Source organism: Perca flavescens, chromosome 8, assembly GCF_004354835.1.
Source record: "Perca flavescens isolate YP-PL-M2 chromosome 8, PFLA_1.0, whole genome shotgun sequence".
Classification (NCBI taxonomy): domain Eukaryota; kingdom Metazoa; phylum Chordata; class Actinopteri; order Perciformes; family Percidae; genus Perca; species Perca flavescens.
The window spans coordinates 8,594,386-8,615,759 of NC_041338.1; the positions used below are offsets into that span (position 1 = coordinate 8,594,386).

A 21,374-nucleotide genomic window follows, 5' to 3' on the forward strand; every position below is an offset into this window, starting at 1 on the left:
TTGTATTGTTTTTTTTAACCAGGGCAGCAGTTTTCAGATTACATTATTTGCTTACATAATTGCAAAAGGGTTCTTGACTGTTGTAGAAAGAAGTGGCTGAAGAAACACTTGAAATTCATGCTTTTTGGTCTAAACGTCATACCCAAATTAAAAGTGGTACAGCTCCCATATACTTTGACACTCAGGGGTGTGCCTGATATCATTGGAAAGGTGATTGACGTGGGTTTGTTTGTGTATTTGAGAAGTGTTGTATTTTGTAGTTTTTTGGCTTTTTTATTTGCACTTTTCAAATAGAAATAAAAAAACGCACAGACATATTTGTAGAAAAGAATTCATATAAAATCCATTTTTGAGTCTTTTAGCTTCTGAATTTTTTTTCTGTAGTAAGCTGAGACATGGCTAATGCTGTGTTGTCTGTCACCTGTCAGATGTGTTTACAGCAGTGTATTTTAATAATTTTACAGATTTATAACTTGGACAGAAATAAAAAATCTCCATTCTAGCCTCTGTAACTCTGTGTCAGTAAGGCCTAGAATCACCCTGACACAACTTGAGTGTTTCCTTTCCAATGATATCAGGCACACCCCTAAGTGTCAAAGTATATGGGAGCTGTACCACTTTTAATTTGGGTATGACGTTTAGACCAAAAAGCATGGAATTTCAAGCATTTCTTCAGCCACTTCTGTCTACAACAGTCGAGAACCATTTTGCAATTATGTAAGCACATAATGTAATCTGAAAACTGCTGCCCTGATTAAAAAAAACAATGCAACTGATCTCTGCTGGTATTCTGTCTGGAATGGAAATTTCTAAGTGACCCCAAACTTTTGACCGGTAGTGTATATCTCATATATGTATGTATGAGTTGCATTATTTTACCTGAACTTATATTTACCCAGCTGACTATCTGCAGCAATAAAAATGAGCACAGCTCTTCAAGTTATTGTGCATTTGTTCAATGAAAATATGTTGCTTTCAATCTTCAAAATCAATCCAGACTTTTGCACTCTCAATAACTTTGGACCATTGTGTTCAAAGCATCAGCATTTCATTTTGCTCTTTGGGGGAGCATGGGTCATTCATGAACTTTCTCCAGCTGGTTTGATGTTTGGCGGCCTTCTCCGCTTCCTTCCAGGATTATGTTGTTTCCTTGAGTTCTGCCTCCACAGACCTTCTCCAGTTGTTCCTGGCTTTCTTTTTCCATTGTGGGTTCCAGGTTAAGGCCTGTTTGGTCGTGCTGGAGGGTGGTTTCCTCATGGTAAGCCCAATCCAACCCCACTTCCTCTGTTTGATTTGTGTTTCAAATGGTTATTGTTTAGTGATTTGCCAGAGCTCTGTATCAGTTATTGTGTTTGGCTAGTAGATTGGACGTTTCGTAAGCATCTGTTTATGAAGGCTTGAAGTTTATTGCTTGCTGCTTTTGTGGCTCTCCATGTTTCTGCCCTGACGTTTGAGTTGAAGATACAGATTTTATTGTTTGTTTTGAACTCCGTATTTGTCTTAGTATTAAGCATGTACTGTATATAAGGTATTCAGAAGGATGATCTTGCCTTTCCTATGTCCACCTCTTCCAGTGCCTGTTTAAAGCACAGACTGTTTAAAACAGGTTCAAAGCTGTAATACCTGGAGATATGTATGATTTGCTGCTGTTTAATTAAACCAGTTTCACAGTGTAAATACACTACAGATATTTTTATTTGTACATTTTTGGGAAAATCTCACTTGATAAATATAACGAACATGTAAAGTCTTTACAATAAACAGAAGTATGCTTTGCTGTACACATTATTTACTGTATGGAACATTTTTGGTTTTACTAGGCCCTTGAAATTACAAACTCTATCACACTCTTTATGACCTGAGATGTACCGAAATAAATAATACAAGGTGATTGATGTGGGTCTGGCTTGTCAGGCTAAGATATTTATATACACATTCACAATGATGCATACATTTCTTATAGACACCCCACACGCTTAATCATCAATAATAATTGTAAACCTTTCATGTTTGCTTATACACAGTTACACCGCCAGTAGCTACTAATGCTGCTCCTTGGTCATCCATTTACAAAGTGCTCTATTACAGTGTTAAGTCCTCCTTGTATTCGTCTGTTGTTGCTCATGGCCTCTGTCAGCTTGGTTTGCATGATCTCCTTGGTTGAGTATAAGGGCAGCTCCAGGGTTGAGAAACATGTGTGTGTCATAGGGTAGTACCGGTCGTAGGAGAGGTCCTGGACTTGTTGAACTTTGACAGTCATCTTGATCTTTTCCATTTCATTAAACGGCACCCTTTCAAAGCCAGTCACAAACCCTAGTGGAGGGAAAAGTGGTAATCAGCAAATGTCTTGTGTTCTGCACTACCTTGAAGTCAGATTGTTGATTCAGACATAATTGTATCACTGCTCATTCTAACTACAGTATAACAGTTGTCCAAGCAACCACCTTTGTTGGTAAAACATCATCTACTTTCCCACAAAACACTAACCAAATACCAAGTGTCAAGAACAAAAAATGTAAAAACTTTCATAAAACATCTATATTGAAAAGGCTCTGGGTGGTAAAACAATATTGATAATTAACTTAATTTGTTTCCAATAATTAGTTGCCATCCATTGATTCAACATATACAGCAAGTCTAGTAGTAGTAGCAAATTTATTATTTTCTTTACAATACTTACAAAGGAAAGCTTTCTTTTGATCCTCAGTTAGTTCATCAAAAACCTCCCAAAACATCTGTATGGTAGGGTGTGGTGGTGTGGTATTGTACTCCCCCTCATAAACTGTGTTCTTAAAGCAGTGAAACAGACTGTTATTATTAAGTATTCAAATCAAGCACATGAGGAAACGATAAATCAGGTGCAAAGAAAACTAGACCACGAGGAGCTCTTGTTTTGGACCTTACCTGTTTCAGCTTTGCCCAGTCTTGGAAGTCTTTGCCCACCAGCACTTCCTGCAGCTCCTTCGGTCGAAACAGCTTCACCAAATCCTTGTCACACACCTGGAAGAAGCCCCGCTTGAACTCCTGAAACACCCTCTCCACTGATGCGTTGAAGGCATGATTCACGTAGGCATCCACAAACTCCTTCCTGTTTAGCAGATTAAAGTTTCAAGTCAATAAAAGGGTTTGTCCAATTATTAAAGTGATGGTTCGGAGTAACTTCACCCTAGGGTCCTTTGCACCATGACCTGCAAAGGGACCCTAGCGTGCAAAGGACCCTAGGGTGAAATTACTCCGAACCATCACTTTAACTGCTCTGTTCCACTTTATTTCAAGCACGAGTGATTGAAATCCAAACTCTTTGACAGGCATTTTCCCGTGGAACTTGGTAGCTTCATTTCCTCATCTACAAAACGTGTATGTTTGTGGTGTACTTTAAGAAACTTAGAGGCTTAAAAGGGGCAACATAGTACGATATAGTCTCTGGCTGGATATCTAGTTTTGGCAATAATAGCGAAAAATAGCGACATGCTCTGAATGAATTAGAAAAAGTGAAGCTATAGCATTCTGCAATGTCGCCAATATGGCATGTAATAAAAGTGTGTTGGTGGTTTTGGTTCACGCTGGCTTAGATCAGGGAGTCTCCTAGTTTTAGCAGATAGTTTTTACCAAATTATCAGCAGACAGTTCCTCTCGGCCATTTTGAGCTTCATGGTATATTTAAATTATTGTTTGGGGTTTTGTAACCCACAACTTCACTGTTTTCGGTCCACTCTTACTGCACTCATAGCAGTGATAGAGGACTCGAGTCGCTATTCTCTAGACCAGGGGTCTTCCATGTTTTTAAGCCAAGGACCCCTTAACTGAAAGAGAGACGGAACAGGGACCCCCTACTACATGTATTGTATAAAATTAAGTTGCATATTAAACTGGGCCTTCAATAATGTACAGGGCGGCCTTTATAAATACCTTTTTTTGCATAGAATACTAAGCAATTAAAATAGCCTAATAATTGTTGGCATGATTTTTTTAATCATGTTTTAATGTTTAAACATTATACATTAAACATATACATGTGGCACAGTGAATCCTTGTAGGATGGCTACCTTAGTGACTACCTTACCTATAGGCCAGTGAGCAGTGGGGAGTTATATTTGCTAATAATATGTTGGATTTATGTTAAGACTTTTTTTTTTTGAAAAAGACTTTAAAAAATTAACAATAAATTGGAGGCCCCCCTAGGGGTATGGGTCCCGGACCCCCTGTTGAAGATCCCTACTGTGTGTGTGTATTGTGAACCCATATATTAATACTAATGTCACAAATATTTAGGCAGAGTAATAAATGCTTACTTATTTTGACCTGTAACTGGCTTTTCAGGATTTTCAAGATCAAGGTCAACCTCTGTCCCATCCCAGTTGATCTGTTGATCAGTTATAAGAAAGAAGAAGATGGTGATAGCACTACTTTGGTAAAAGATAATGGATTCTTAGTTGGATATCAGAAGGAAGATAAATGAGAATAGATTATTGACCATCTATAAAACACATACTTTGAAAAGATATAAGAGACTTTCTATGACATTGTCTTCGTAGACTTCTAGGATTTCCAGCAGACCCCTTGAAACACAAACAAAGGAACATTTAATATGCTGTACAATATTTACAGTATGATAAGAGAAATCAGCACCTAAAAACAAAAGTGTGTGTGAGCACCTAAAAACAAAAGTGTGTGTGATTTAAATATACAGTCATTTCCTCTTACTTTCCGACAAATGGGCTGAATTCTATCATATCCATCAGTGAAGGCTTGACACCGAGCAGCTTCTTGAACAGAGCCAATGGGAAGGGTAGGTGTATGATGCACTGGTTGTACATAGCCAATCCACACAGAAGCCCAAACTGGAAGTATCTCTGGACCTCATGTGTTGCCTGTTGTTGATGGAAGAGGCATTTTTATATCAGAAAAATAGAAAAGAAATATGACATTTCTTTATGAGGTACGATCTGATTTGAATATTATTTAATTATTATTACATATCAACATCAGAAGGGAATCCATTGAATAGTGATTTCTGAAAAAAAAGAAAAATTCTGTATGAGGATGTCTCACTTTGGAAGGGAACCATGCCAGTGTTTCGGAGTCGTTGAACATGAACATCCCATATTCAACTGACACCATCTCGTGAAAGACTTCATGAAAAAAGTCTTTTTTGTAGAGCTGTAGATCGATTGTCAAGTTTTCATCAAAATCAATCTAGAAGACACAAAGGCACAAACTAAGATTTCCTCCGGGTACAGTGGCTTATACAAGAGTAACTATACAATAATGCAAGTTTAGTGACTTTGACTATCATATCAAAACTACATAATTACCACAAGTGGCAACTTGTAGTCACTGTGACAAGCAACAGCCAGTAGTTCAAGGGTGTCTTCCAAAACTGATCCTCGCCTCACGTCCAGTTGAAAGAGCAGGTCTTGAGGGGAAATCCATCCATATTCCCAAAACAAATCCAAAGAGGCGCGTTGTATTGCTTCCACCTGGAATAAAGTTCAAGATTTTATTTCTCACAGCTTATTTTACCGTTGTTGTGTTGTGTAACTGACGCCTAATTTCAACGTATTTTTCATAGTGCAATAATACACACTGAATAAAAAACAGGATTTCTTGATCCTGAAAGTATTGTGTGTAAAGGCTAGTATGAGGCACAGTTCAAGGCTTCAGTTACCTTGGTGATTTCAGCATTCATTTCAAAAGCAAATTGCTTTGACTCCAGATCCATCAGAATTGGAAAGCTACAAAGGATAAGTGGCTCTGCAGGCATATTCTGAAAGGGAAAAAAACATACAGGTCTTTCATATTTAACGGCATGTATATGGTCACCATTGAAGATCCCAGATTTTCTGTCTGTATTGTAAGTGTCTGAAAAGTGTCTGAAAAGTGTCTGAAAAGTGACTGAAACAAAGGGAGACCTTGTACCTTGCGTTGTGACCGTAAACGCCAAAGCCGCAGATCCTCAATAAGAAAGTCTTTGTCAATCAACAAACAAAAATCCCTTTCTGGCATCTTTCGAGGCTCTGCAATCCTGCTGTTGGCCTTTAAAATAAGTGTTGTATTTATTAGTTTAAAGGTATAGCAAAGTAAAAAGCCATATTTTGTTGTAAAAAGTGAGTAGGATTACTGCTTAGGGATCATTCTTTGTGACATTCATAGAAAATACAGACGATACTGATACTGACGTTGTACATGCACTGGAGGACTAGTAGCAGGTTTCTGACTCCAGAGTTGCGAGGAACAGGCTCATAGGACAGGATCAGTGAGAGGGCCTGCTTCCACATCTTAACATGTCTAACCATGGTGGAAGGTGACAGTGAGGACCACCAGTCCCCTGAAGAAGACAACATAGAGATTTGCAGACATTAATGTCAGAGAGCATTTAACAACTGAGCCAATGTTAAGAACATACCTTCAAACTATTAAAGGTATAATCCTTGAAGTTTCAGTCCTGGTTGATTTGGGGACACCCATGGTTACCAGGGTTACAGCAACTGGGATTTCATAATATTCGTTGAGCAGCTACTTTGTTAAAGGTACCCTGCCACACGTATTTCATTACTTTGTGGTAATGTCTGAAGTTCTACCATGGATTCACATTTCATGTGGAAAGAATGCCTTGGTTACCTTGTTTCAAGCCATACTAGCGTGGTATAGAAAGCCTGCAGGTAGCTCAATTTCTGCCACCTTCATTAATATTCAACGAGCTAAGCTGCTTGACTCTGATTAGTTAACAGCTAGCCAATGAGAGCCTGGCTATCAGCATCCTTTACCCAGCGCAACTGGGCGAGCTCATGAATAGTAATGAGCTCAGGCAACATGATGTCAGACTGACCAGCTTTTGTAATTGGCCGGCTTTCTCTGCTTATTTCTTTTCAGTGGCTAGAGCTGACAGAGGAGGCAGTAGTTCATTTTCACATTCATGACATAACACAAACACATATGGACCTAATATATTTAAAAAAATACAAGTAAAAAACGGTTTTGTGTGGCAGGGCACCTTTAAGAATACAACAGCAGCTGGTGTATCTGTTATAGCACAGCCAAACAAACTCACATTGTTTTAATCAAGATAGTTAGTTAGTCAATAATGATTGCGACTGTGATCTGATTTCATGCTGCGCACATGAAATCATTTCATCTTGCTGAGGAGCTGGAGGTGTGCATGTTTGACTACTGTATGTAAAAAGTCAAACATGCACACCTCCAGCTATCAATAAAAACTGCTCTATGGAGAGGTAACTGCTGATTGCAAATACATTGAATGGCTAATGCAGACAGTATGCAGACAATAAATAGTAACTTTAATGTATATAACATTATAGTATATAACAAAAGAACAAGATAAAAATGTGTTTTGCTTGATGCTCCATGTGTGGTGGAGACAGTAGCCTACCTATGACCTGGATGCTGTCAGTAGACAAGTTTATTACAGCAGCAGCGACCACCTCAGAAAGCTTTGTGCTTTTTTGCCGTTTGTGTTTTTGGATCACATGCAGGAGCTCATTGAGAAGCAGGTAGATTCTCAATCCCTCCACTCCCACAGGCTTCGTATCAAGGCAAGGAAGCAAGTGCAGGACAGCAGCCTCAAGCTGTTAGTTAGAAAAAAGGACAACAAGGAAAAAACATCAGGACATTTGGTAATTTTTTTAACTGCCTCAGACAATTTAGCAGTCTTATAAATCTCACTGTGCCAGTAACAAATAAATAGTAATAAATAAATAAGTAAATAGATAACCAGATTTATATTTGTAATTTTATTTATGTTATGAAAAAACATCAACCTATCACAGAAATACTGCAATTTAAGCACTGTGGTACACCATGCAGGAGATGGCCTTGAAATACGGGAGTGTTGGCAGCCATGTACACATTAGATCCATTTCAGTTACATACCTCTGCGAAAACATTGTCCTTCTTTACCAGTTTCTTGAAAGCTCGTCGTGCAAGTGACAAGTTCAAGCCAGAGTACTTTGATGAAGTCTGGAAATGTTTATCTTTGCTAAAGATACAAAGAAAAAAGACTAAGCTCACATCCATATTGTACCAGCAGCTCTGTGTGCTAACATGCTCACATTGACAATGCTAACATGCTGATATTTAGCAGGTAGGCTATAATGTGTATTGTGATCAACATCTTAGTTTAGTACTAAAGCAAGGTACAGTTGAGGCTGATGGGAAGGTCATTAGTTTTGTAGTATTGGACAAAATTGAAACTTTGACCCGATGATGGTGCTAAAATGCGGTCAGGAAATTACCAAAGTAATTGAAACGTATCATTCGGGAACCATGAATGTCTGTGCCAAATATCATCACAATCATTATAGTTGTTGAGATATTCCAGTCTTACCAACAGACAGACATTGCAATCGCTAGAGCCATGCCGCTAGCACGGCTAAAAAGTAAATAATTCACCAGATCAAAAGAAGGGATGATCATCTACTGTGTTTACCGTTGCTCAAGGAAGCTTGCATTCGCACAAGATGCAGAGGAGAACGTCCTGTGAATTTCCCTGTGAAGATTTAAAAAAAGTTTTGCACTGAGAAAACATTGTTACATGTTATAGCTAGGGATCCAAATTAAGAGTTTCATTCATGACACAGTAATTACATATACACTTATAATGCAATATACTTACTGTTTAATGTTTTTCCATGACTTTGAATCACATTCAGAGGTCCATTTGTCAATCTTATCATCAAGACAATGCCGTGTTACATCGTTGTTTGCCTCTTCATGAAGGTCCTGCCAAATAAAAAAGTTGGGTTGATGGTCACATCGTTATACTGTACACTCGAACCATCATGGTCTGTACTGTATGTATTTGTGTTGGTACCTCATTAGACCTGCATGTTGCAAATGAACAGTTTCCTCCTGCGAAGATGTTTCTGACTTTAGGATCATCAGTGGTGTCTGGAATAATGATACAATAAAAATGTAATCTCTTTCGTGAAACCATTCATTGCATTCATATTATTTAATTCACTTATTTTAGAAATGTAGTTACCCGGTGGCAGTTGAACAGGTAGCGGCACAGATGGATGACTCTCCTCTCCATGTCCCAGCTGCCCCTGCTCTCCACACCCAAAGGAGTAGACCCTCTTGGAGTCTGTCAACACTAATGTATGATTTCTGAGTAGGTGATATATTACAGACATGTTTAATGTCATCAGAGACATAAAGATACTTTGATTGTCTAGTTTTTTGTATAGCTTTCATTGGAGCAGCTTCCAAGACTCTTGGAATATTTAAAGTAAAATTCTGTTCTCAGAATGACTGCATTATGAAAGGTGATATACTGTACCGTCCACATGCAGTCTTGGAGACCTTTGCCCCCCAGAGCTCTGCAACAAGCCGGGGTCGTAGTTCATCTCTGAATGAGTTGTGCCCAAGCTGTCCATATTGGCCAGAGCCAAATGTAAACACTGCACCAGTCTGAGGAAGCAACCATACTACTATAGTTTAAAGTTCCTTAGCACCTTGGGTCCTCCCAACTTAATTTAAAACCAATTCCGTCACTCCATTTGTACATAGTTGTTATTTGGTGAGTAAAATGGAATTATTTTATTTATAATGTCTGATAATAATAATAATGATAATGTATACTTTACTGCAAGGGGAAATTACAATGTTTTCACTCTGTTGTTATTATTATACACATTACACACAGGCCTGAATTACACACACATGCTCAGTATCTATACGTGCACTAATGGAGAGATGTCAAAGTGAGGGAGGTGCCCATGGAAAGGCGCCCCGAGCAGTTGGGGGTTCAGTGCCTTGCTCAAGAGCACCTTCGCAGTGCCCAGGAGGTGAACGGGCACCTCTCCAGCTACCAGTCCACCACCATACTTTGGTCTGTATGGGGACTTGAACCAGCGACCGGTTCCCAGCCCAACTCCCTACTGACTGAGCTACTGCCACCCACCACCTGATGCTGTCTGCATGATAAAAGGCGCTCTTTTTCAAGCAAATATGTGTAAAGGTAAATGTGTAAAATGTGTTAAATTAGTGGTTACAACATCTAATAACACTAACAATACTGTACACAAACTTGTGAGTTACTAAGGAAAGAGTTGGGATAGAGTACAAATCAGGAATCTAACCTTTGTCAAAATGGCAGTGTGGTCCTTTCCACAGGAAATATTAATTGTTTCCTTCATGTTCAGGCAATGAACAGGAGTTGGTGTATGTCTGTCTATAGAAATACATTAACAAAAGTTTGCATGTCATGAAAATACAGTAGTATAGATACGTTTTAAACTAACTACTGCACATTTATTGCTTGTATATTTCATCTTTAAAGGTATGTAAAAAATTAAAGTGAAGGAAGCAAATACAAATTGAACTTGTTGCAACAGTACCTGTTGTGTCTCCCAGCCCGAGCTGTCCACAGTGGTTTCTGCCCCAGCCGAACACACCTCCAGAGACAGAGAGGGCGAAGCTCTGCTCTCCCCCTGCAGCGATCTGGACCAGGGGGAGCGCTGACAGTGATCGTAGGTGTTGGGGTGAATTGGCGCCGGGCTTCCTCTTCCCCAGACCCAGCTGGCCCCTGGAGTCCTGGCCCCATGTATATACCTGACCATCTGTGGAGAAATAACCATGACTTTGTGAGCTCACTAGTGCAGTCTACAATACTGTAGTCTCGCATTGCCAGACCTTCCACCACAGTGCTGCGGAGGAGGAGGGTCTGGCTAGTCCACACAGCATTCCGGGATGGGAGGAAAAAAACGTGTTCTGGTTTATTGGCATGCCTTTAAACCAATCACAATCATCTTGGGCGGAGCTAGGCACCAGAAGCCCTGGTGCCTCTGCAAAACAGCCTCTGGAAGGAACTTGTTTTGGTGGAACGTGTAGGTTCAAAAGTTGTTTTAGTTGTGCAACAGAAAACTCAGATTCGACAGACAAGCTAGCTGTCTGGATTTACTCTGCAGAGATCTGAGGAGCAGTTAACCATAGTCCTCATAAATTGACCGGAGTTTAAAATTCCAACACAAAGAAAGCGGAAGGTAACGGACGTCCGGCCGAAAAGAAGGAGATCCAGTGGAATTTCCACCGGCACCGAAGCATTCCCGGGAGTGGAACGTCATGGATATAGACTAACAATACTGTAATCTGATTTCTTAAAACTTTTGCCTGACATCTGGTCTCAGTCACTACTGGTGTATAGCAAATATTCTTCAACAAAAAACTGTGTGATGTGTTTTACTTCACCGCCGACAAAGGACAACCGCAGCAAGCGCCCACGAAATGTTTCAGTCAGTGATTGTACTGCTAGGAAAAGACCTACATGTTCAGCAGAAGGACTAAAACCCAACAAGAAAGTGACCGACAGCAAAGACAAACACGGATAACCTTTGGTGTGGCTTTTCCTAGTTGGAACGCGCTGAAAAAAGAAAATGACTAAGGTCAGACACAAATGTCACCTTACTGCTCTTCAACAGGTTAGTAATGGGTTTTGTGACGTATTAGGTGTAGGAATTATTGCTATATCATCCAAAGCTTGCGTCATGTGGATGTGCCCACAGTGTTGTTGTCATTACTTAGAATTCCTCATGGGGGCGACAGAAACTACGCACTATAGCTTAAAGGATTTACAGGATCTTGTTTTCATATATGTCAATGCACTGACTCATTCAATCATATGCACTGGATGCTGGTAGTATGTGGATACAAGAAAAATACATACAACATGTTTTTGCCTTTGACTGTAAAGAGCCAATGGCTACTCCTGTGGTAGAAATGATCCTAATAATCATAAAGGATCCGTTCACCCAAATTACACACAGAAAAACACCTTGAAACAGTGAAGTTTCCTTTTAAATGATAAAAGAGAATTACTTAAATAATATCAACAGCAAAATCTCTTTCTCAATCCTTACAAATCTTTGTAATTGTTTTATACTCTGAGCACCAATAAAGGCAGAAGGCTCAGAAAATAACCAAGGCACATAAAACCCAACCTATCTGAATGGCTGCATTCTGTAGTACTAGATATATTCCTCCTTTCAGCTTGAACATCAGTTTACTGTTCACTTTACTGTACCTTTGGTCAGAGCAACTGAATGCTGGCTCCCACAAGCAACCTGACAAACTGGTATGCTACACAAAGCTTCCAGGGGCCTGAGAGAACAAGAAACAGAAATAATTTAGACTGTAAGCTTGAATACTTAGTTATAACAGCTGACCAGTATGAATCCAAGTAAAGACACATCTCTGACTTTTTTTACTTTTATTTTATTTATTTTTTTAAAATTCACGACAGTGATTGGCAGCATAACCTTAGCTGCTCCTTACCTTGGAATGTAAGTACGAGTTGCATCCACACAGAGAACTTTTCCTCTCTCAGACAGCAGTGTGACCATATCATCACCACAACTCACAGCCTTAATCTTCTCTTTACACTCAACAAACTCTGAAAGAACACAGACCACAGGTACACAGCAGGTGTCAGGTTATATGTCACCATTACTGCAAATGAGAACACCTTTCTTTGCAAGAGGTTGAGTTAACTTGTTATACGTAAATAAATACAGGCAGGAACAGAATACAAGACTGATGCTCACTCTGTTTTCCTCGGACTCTTCTCCCATCTTTGCTCACATTTGTGCGAATAATGAACGAGTTTCCGTTACTTTTGACGAAAGCCAGCACGTTGTGACCTCCGGACAGATCCGTGATGTGATAACTGACGTTCAAAAGATGAACCCCATTATCTGTTGTAGGTCTACTGTCGACATTTGAGCCATCTTTTAAGCGAAAGCCCCGCTGACTGTCCTCTCCCCATGCAAACATGTTGTCACAGCGCCTCTGCGGAGCCCACAGCTGCTTTTTAGTACTCGGTAACGAAACTTAAAGTGGAAACAAACTCTGCTGTGAGCAACGGAAAACAAAACCTAAACTTAAAAATTATCAGTAGGACGAAACGAAACAACAACACGCCGGGTCACGCTGACATTGGTGAGTCAGGTGATGTGTTACCTTTAAACGAAGACAAATGAAAGTGAAACTGAGAATGGCTGTATGAATCGCTATTTTTTATTAACCCTTGTGTGGTGTTCATATTTTTGTTACACAGTCAACGTTTCTGGGTCTGGTGGACCCACCACGTTATTAGGCTTTTAAAGCCATAACAATTTATGTAAAAATACTTCATAGATGTTTACTTTAGCTCAATTACCAATGATATATCATCATTTATGGTTCATATTTGCCATTTACCTCTGTGAGATCACATTTATGATCATATGATCATTTTCATTTTTTTGTGAGAAAATAAGGAAATTGAATTATAAACAAGGTTAAAAAAATAGAAACAAGATTTTTGATCATTATTTGTGCTTATTTCTTAGAATTTTATCAGAACAGGTGAAAGTGCTTGAAATGTAACACATTTGTAACTTTGTGTGGGAATAGCAGGCGCAGAAAGACAACATAGTTTCATAGCACCTACAATTAAATACACATCCAAAATGTGCTTAGCTCATTCTGTCAATAATAAAAAAAAACACAGGAGTAGTAAGAAGCCTCAAATACAGTATACACATCCTGCAATATAAATGTGCTTACAAGTTATTTTATTTTGATATTCGCCGTTTTATTCCACTTGTAACTCATTCTGAGTTAGCAGCTAAAACAGACAATGAAAGACCTACAACTAACTGGATACAGCGGTGGAATGTAACTAAGTACATTTACTCAAGTACTGTACTTAAGTTTAAATTTAAGGTAGGCTACTTGTACTTTACTTGAGTCTTTTCTTTTCATGCCACTTTCTACTTCTACTCCACTACTACTACTCTACAACTTCATGAAATGTATACTTTTTACTCCACTTCATTAATCTGACATCTTAAGTTACTTTTACTTTTATTATTTAAGTAAGTTTTCCGGATGATACTTAAGTAAGATTTTCAAAGCAGGGCTTTTACTTGTAACACAGTATGTTTACAATGGTGTATTAGTACCTTTACTTAAGTAAAGGATCTGAATACTTCTTCCACCACTGACTGGAGATGCAATGCTATCAGTAGACTGACAGCCAGAATATTCAGCAGTCCAAACAAACATGGTGTTAATTTGGACATGTATCCAACTTTAAAACTCATTTACACCTCTCTACAAGAATGTTTTTGACATGAATGTTTTGGGCTTTGTTTTAATGCCAAATTATGAAGGTCTATTTCTTATGTTTTTGTCATGCCACCAAAATAGATGCCAGGTAATGTATTGCAAATATTGAATTTTCCCAATGTTGAGGCTACTTGTTTTTCATTTGACTAGGTATGTAAGTTGTACGGCCAATCAGGGTTAAGATATCCTCCTTTAAAACCCACAGAGCATATACAGTATATGTTGGTCAGTATGTCAGGTCAATCATCTCAGTTGGCACATACCATAATACTTTCATGGATTCAAAGGTTGAGGGACATCATCTGGAGGCATCTCTAAATGAAATGTCAATCTTACAAAAAACTCAAAAACCTGTAGCAGTCTACTCAAAAAGTAACATATTGTGGAATAAACTTGATAATTTCAATTTGAACTTTATACACTTAAAATGCCTGTTTTTCGTGAAAGACAACAACATGTGTCATGGTTGAAATGATGTCTTATCTTCATAAAAAATTAGAGTAATACTAACAGACATCCTTTGGAATAGACATTCAATTTGGAAAGAAAAACCTGTGTTCTCCTCATTTAATTTTTTTTAATAAGTAAAAACTGGACGTTACATTACAAAAAAACAGAATATCAGAATATAAAATAAAATGTTGGGTTTCTCTCCCACAATTGTCTTACGTACGGTATAGATATTGACATACTGCAATAGGTTAGCCACAAGGTGGAGGTAGAGTCTCAATCTTTCTCCAGTTTTACTGTCGGGGATCCAGTGTGTCCAGACCTGTTATGGATCCACTGTGATGGACCTGTTATTAATGTAATATGTACTGGCCTTTACATTAACTTGCTGAAACCTGGGGACGCTCTTGGAGCAATTGTACTATTTTACCAAATAATTTTTACCATCCAAGTAAGGACTGAGGAGATAAACCTGCACTGCTGACTAAAAGGTGATGCTTTGAGAAGTTTTCTTTGGATAACATTCTCTTTGCAGCAGGTGTCATGGGAAATTACATCTTCATTTTTTATAAAATACCTGCAGTAATAAGACCATGGGAAGATAAAGACTTTCAGTTGTCTTGCAATTTGATTACCAATATGTAAAAATCAATTGACATACATATTCACTTTTGATGTTTAAGATCTCCTAAACCATCTCCTTGCATATGTTTTCCAGAGTAGAGAGACAGGAGGGAAAGAGGCAGTGGGTGGTAAGAATGCCAAATGCTGAGAGCATCTCTGCTCATCATTCACTTCTATCTCTTCTCTTTAAGTCTGTTGATCACCTTCTTCTCCCTCTGCTGCTCTCTCACACAGCTAAGAAACAAATCACAAGTGAGAGGAACTGGCAGAAGCAGCTAAAAGCAGCTAGTGTAGGTATGTTCATCAAATGATTTTAAAATGTCTTCAAAGTGTCTGAAGCTGTCCTGACCTTTTTGACCTCAGCAGTGCATCACTCCAGCAAAGTAGATCATCTCTTTCCTCCTTTTACTCTGTTTGCTTTCTTCTGTTGGAGCACTTTCAAATAAAATGAGGTCACAAATGCAGTTTGAATACATGTATACCACCTGTGTACTACATTTATGGGTTGGATTGGACAGAATATAATCTGTTGTTTCGTCTAAGAATAATTTGATCTGGTCTGCTTTGACATTGCATTGAATAAATGCACACCCATGGTAAAACCACACAGGGGGTTTTAATGATCCTTTTCTCATTGGTCTTTTTTTTGGAAAACACATCAGTGAATGTTTTTAGAATAACCAGACCATCCATTGCCCAAACAAATGTTGAGCTGTTGCACGAACACAGATGAGCAAGTCTGATTTAGTTCTACAAAGATTGTATTGCAGATTAAATGACTTTCATTATTTTTATCAGGCAAAAAAAGTCTATAAACAATTTTGCCTTATTAGGGGGTTTGGGGACCTACAAATACATAACTTTTATATGGTTGTAATTTAACCTTTGTGTTGTCGACTGTGCATCATCCTCCCAGGTCAAAACTGGAAATCAACACTTTTTCTGGCGTCTTTGTCTTTTTTTTTTTTATACATATAACGCTTATTTTCACTACCATGTATAAACACCATCACCAACTTATATAGTTTTACACTGTTTTTACACCATTTTTAGAATTCATTGTCAATAAACCTTTTTATGAAATTGTACCTAATTCTTTAGTTAAAAAAGCATGAATTAGGAATTATTTAGACTAATATTAAAGGAAGGATAATCAAAGAAGGGGATATGTCAACGTTCAGTTGGGTTCAGTTTCGAAACATTTCATTAATTTTTTTTTTTTTATGTAAAGAAATTGAACAAAACTGTGAATGAAAATAGAGATCCGATCTTTAGTTGTACTTGCGAAGCGTGTTGTATGGAATCATCCATGTTATTTTTGATCAAAACTAGGTAGTTAAAAAGAAACCCATATTTCTGAAATAGAAGTTTAGAAAATGGGTCAAATTTGACCCAAAGACAACACAAGGGTTAAACAGCCTATACTTGCCTACTACCATTACATTTTCCTCCATATCTTCCATATTCACCAGCATGTCAGTTTTATTAATTTACAGATACTCAGATGCAAATTTGGAGGCCCAATTTTTAATAATGCATATTATATATGAATTAAAATATGTAAAAAGTACTTGATGCAAAATGAACTTGTTTTACAGTAATTATAAAAAGTTCATAATGGACCAACATATGAGAAATGTAGTTTGGCAAATCTTATAATTAATCCATAACCAAACATTTTTCAAAACCTAGACCACATTCAATAATAATAATAAATACCCATCTCACAAACACTCCAAGAGTTCCCTTGTTGTTCTCTTGGCTGGACTGAAGAGGATAACCATGTTGGAAGTGATTCTTCCATCAGCCTTTCATTCTTTTCATCTATCACTGCCAGAAACTGTCAAAGCTTTCGCTCAGCCTGGGCTGGAGGAACATCGTCTTCTTCCTGTTTTGTGCCATCAAGCAATAAAACAGATTTCCCTCCAAATCCAACCCGGAGACACAAGATGAAAAACAGAGAGTAGCTGTTGCTAGAGGCTGCCAATCGCCTTTTAATAATGTAATTAGTACGTTATTGATGTTCAAATAAGGTTGTTAGAATTAAGTACCAACAAAATAAAACATTATAGTATTTTTTTGCTATATTTTCAGTTTACTCAGCAATTATTCTGAAAAATACCAATCTCTCCTGCTGTGGCTTTTCTGTACTCATGTCAACATTTGTATCCTCTTGAAGCAACTCGAGTCTTTAAGTGAAGGAATGCAGCCGCTTGAGAAACAAACTGCACTGAGCACTTCCAGCATTGTGAGTGTGTGTGTGTGTGTGTGTGTGTGTGTGTGTGTGTGTGTGTGTGTGTGTGTGTGTGTGTGTGTGTGTGTGTGTGCGTGTGTGTGCGTGTGTGTGTACTCAACTTCAGGGGAATGAGTTGTACTGAGCCGTACCAGGACTTAAACATCCACAGTATCATCTCTCCAACATGACTTCTCTGTTTTTCTCTTTCCCCCAGTTTCTTTTCTCTCTCTCTCTCTCTCTCTCTCTCTCTCTCCCTCTCTCTCTCCTACTCTGATGCTTTTTTTTTTTTTCTTTCACTTTTTCATGTTGCTGTTTATTTGTCTTTTGGGGGTTTTTCTTTCTTTTTTTCTTTCTACTTAGAAAAAAAAGGTAAATGATTACCAATGATTTGTGTAATGGTAAATTAATTTCTTTTCAGTTATTTACTTTTTGCAATATTGTTTGAAAATGTGTAAGCAGTATTCTAGATGTGACTGAAGTTTTTAAAGTGCAATGTGGTCTGGGCATTCATTCATGTATTCATTCATATTATACATTATTGAAAATGTAAATAATAAGATCCAATAGGCCTTTTCAACAGAAAACATTTTGACATGTTACAATGTGATTAATGACATTAACAATGTGCATGAAGTTTTCACTGCAAATATGTTGACATGTCATAGCAGGTAAAGCACAGGTGTATTTAATAACATTAATGATGGCTGCATTCCACTTAGGGGAGATCCTGGTATTGTGCACTGGCTCACTGGAATACCTTATTGGGACACTGAAAGAAAACTGAGCCATCGTTACTGTTATTATTTCCACCTGTGGTTATGACAAGTCAAATATTTGGTGTGGAAAAGGTCTATTTCTTACAATGATGAGCTCAATGAGACAGACTAACAAACTTTATCATTGTTTCTTTGAGTTTTTAAACAGAGAAGATGGTTTCCGTTATTCTGGCTGATTAGATTTCTGTGAAGGTAGAAGGTAGGAATAACATGAGGTCACTAAACTCAGTGTACCAATTAAAATGATTAAGGTGATAGTTGTCCCACTTCATGTGCAACAGGAGAGTTGTGTCATTCACGGACAGTGTGAACATGCCCACCCAGTCCTGAAGTCTAATCAGGCAGAGTGAAAACACCTGTGTGGGAGCACCATGGGTGTGTACTGCCTTTAAATCTTGTTGTCTCGGATATAAAGAATTGTCTTCCACAAGGACAACAAATTTAAAATACCTATTTTACCAAATGTTAATGTGGAGCCATATAGAAATGTATCCATAAAGCAACAATTAAACCAGAACTCAAACCAGAAGTGATTTAAAGCTGTGCAAACCAATTTGTGGCCACTAGAAGAGTGGTGAGAGTGAACCAAAACAATGAAGTTGCTAAACTGTGAGCTGAATCACACTGAAAAGATCTGTTAAGCCAAGGGGAGCTGCAGATTTGGATAGGTTCATCACTGAATGTAGGTTCACAGAGCAACTCCTTTTACAAAAATATCTATTATAGCTGCTTTAACATTTTTTTGGGGTGTTCACTTTAGCAACAGGCTACATAGTTAGCACGCTAGCAGCTACTCAGCTTTGTGTAGGCAAACCGTGACGGCTCAGATCAGCTAGTTGCCTGCAGGTTAAAATATCTACAGAAAAGTTCTGATTGGCTAAGCACCAAAAATGGCTGAGGAACTGTACTTCTCTGAACCCTCGATTTGCTTGTATGTGATTTTTTTCTCTCTCAGTATTTTTCAAGAGGTCTAATCCATGTTTTCAATATCTGCTCTAAGTAGAACATTTAGATACAGCGTCTAATGTGACTACTGAAAGTGGACAAAACTACAGATACGCTGACCAGCTCTCTCGCTTCAAAGGCCTTTTAGCGGCATGAGGCTGGGACAGAGAAGAAACACCAAAAGACACACACAAACACACACACACACACACACACACACACACACACACACACACACACACACAGCTGAGAGAGATGAGAGATATAGGCCTTGTCCGACAGCTGAGATATAGCACAAGAGCCCTGGGGAGTTTCAGGGGATTTCCACCAAGGGAATCGGACACTTGTCTGATTTACACTAACACTTTGGCTAAACTTATGATAAAAGTTCACAAAAGAAACATTGCTGTATCTGTCTTTATCCATCTCTGCCTCCATTTGTCTCTGTCTGTTTTCTGCTCTGCTGCTTTCTCTCTCTCTCCATAAATACTGCGGTGGCTGTTGCACGAGAACATTTTAAAGTCGTGAGTTATTGTTTCCATATATGTGAGTGTAGTTGACTGTCATCTTACTGATGAAATTTCCTCCCTAAAAAGTATTGTCATAGGTAATTGTGAAGCTGACAGCCGTGAAGGTGAAAGAAAGAACAAAACAGCTTATTTTAACCTAAAAATTAAGCTAATGATGGACAAGGAAGGGTGAGGAGAAAAAAGTAGAAAGAGCATGACAGAGTAAAAGAGTAGAGAAGTTGAAAGAAAACACATTTTTATCTGCTCCTTTTTCACTGAGAGGAGAGCCAAGGAATGTGATGAGGAATCTGGTGAGAGATAAAGAGAGGAAAGTGGATGGTACTGTAGCTTTTCTTGTGTGTTGTGGAGGGAACCTTGGTCAAGGCCAGCTCAGCTTATGTATAGATTCAGTATTTGCACATATTTTTGTTTTTGTTTTTACAAGATATTGTAACTTCAAGAAGTGGCATATTTCAAAAATAATAATAGGATCCCCATAACAATGGAAGTATACATAATGAAACCAACAGTATTTTATGGATATTACTTGCTGTGTATGAGAAGTTGTGGACAATCTTGAGTAAAACCATTACTGTACGTGACCTGTTTGTGGGCTTTATGACGATGATACTATATTATAATATTAAAGAACAAAGAAACGTTTAAATGAATAAAGACCACAGAGTCAAACTAGTACTGTATCAAAACAGTCACGATACATTTTAACAGAGAGAAACCATCATTTTCAATTTATCTCACACAAAATGATTCACTGACATTTGCTGTTTTATGACTCAATTATTAATACACATGAAAGAAAGAAAAATGAAAGTCTAAATTATATCAGTTAAGTTACATATTTTTCCCCCATGGAAAGAGTTCAGTTCCCATGCTGAAGAAGTATTATTTACATCTTGACCATAATGTCCTGGCCACAGAGCCAGTGTGACCAAACAGACATATTTTAGAGCTCGCAGTGTTACACTGCCAAAGTCCAGCATTATTTACACACCATAGAGACAAGAGACTCCAGACAATTTAGCTCCAACAGCGCTGAGGCATTACTCAAAAATAAAAATAAAAAGTTGCTTTTTGAATTCAACCATATTTGTGTTTGCAATGTATATTTTATGCTGACCAGAAAAAACACAAAAAGCTTACATTGCAAACACTGCATAGGGTGTTCGATGCAAATTATTCATTTAATTTGATTTAAATCAAACACAGCATTATCTTGATGATATGAACTGTGAAAACTATAAGAAAAAGGCAGAGAGGGCTATCATGTGCACAGCAAAGAGACTGAATGACACCTCACTCCCTTTAAATCATTCCAGTGAAAGCCATTTTTGTCCACAAACAGATAATAAATAAGCCCAAAGTAGTTCAACATAAGAGATATTTACAGCTGAAAAGGTGCTTAGCTGTAGGAGCATATATATAGCTGACCTTTGACCTCACTGTACACATGGTTACGGATGGTGGCAAGAAAAACAGTCAATAACTGGGGATGGATGACGTATTACATTATAGTTAAGATGGAAACATTTTTGTTTGAGATTCGACTGGAGTGTCTTGATGTGCAATGATACCAACAATCAGTCCGGGTAAAGGGAACCTTCTGTAAAATAAATGTACTGTAGTGTGAACATTTTCATATTTACATCTCCCTTACATAGCACTTTTTGCCTGTGGAAAAAACTTACT

The 21,374-nt window shown here is 38.1% G+C and overlaps 1 protein-coding gene across 2 annotated transcripts; it reads right to left on the reverse strand.

Moving 5' to 3' along the window:
- Positions 1-1,677: 1,677 nt before the first annotated feature.
- LOC114560199 (probable E3 ubiquitin-protein ligase HERC3) lies at positions 1,678-12,991 on the reverse strand. Of its 2 annotated transcripts, XM_028585405.1 has the most exons (23): positions 12,561-12,991; positions 12,292-12,409; positions 12,041-12,117; positions 10,359-10,580; positions 10,101-10,192; positions 9,299-9,429; positions 9,002-9,126; positions 8,831-8,907; positions 8,633-8,739; positions 8,447-8,506; positions 7,891-7,996; positions 7,391-7,586; positions 6,180-6,328; positions 5,920-6,036; positions 5,669-5,767; positions 5,316-5,480; positions 5,053-5,196; positions 4,705-4,871; positions 4,493-4,559; positions 4,293-4,363; positions 2,905-3,088; positions 2,681-2,789; positions 1,678-2,313 (listed from the first exon to the last, which is right to left on the reverse strand). In XM_028585405.1, the coding sequence occupies exons 1-23, from the start codon at positions 12,787-12,789 to the stop codon at positions 2,060-2,062; spliced, it is 3,066 nt and encodes a 1,021-aa protein (XP_028441206.1). In that variant the 5' UTR covers positions 12,790-12,991; the 3' UTR covers positions 1,678-2,059. The 2 variants fall into 2 exon arrangements, with proteins under 2 accessions (XP_028441206.1, XP_028441207.1); XM_028585406.1 differs by lacking the exon at positions 12,041-12,117 and having other exon boundaries at positions 12,561-12,652.
- Between the last annotated feature and the right edge of the window lie 8,383 nt (positions 12,992-21,374).

Coding starts and splice junctions, on each gene's coding strand:
- LOC114560199 (XM_028585405.1), bottom strand. CDS start 12,789: ATGTTTGCATGGGGAGAGGACAGTCAGCGGGGCTTTCGCTTAAAAGAT. Junction 10,581..12,040: donor TTCAGTTGCTCTGACCAAAG/GTACAGTAAAGT, acceptor ATTTCTCCACAG/ATGGTCAGGTATATACATGG. Junction 3,089..4,292: donor CCAGTTACAGGTCAAAATAA/GTAAGCATTTAT, acceptor TCTGCTAAACAG/GAAGGAGTTTGTGGATGCCT.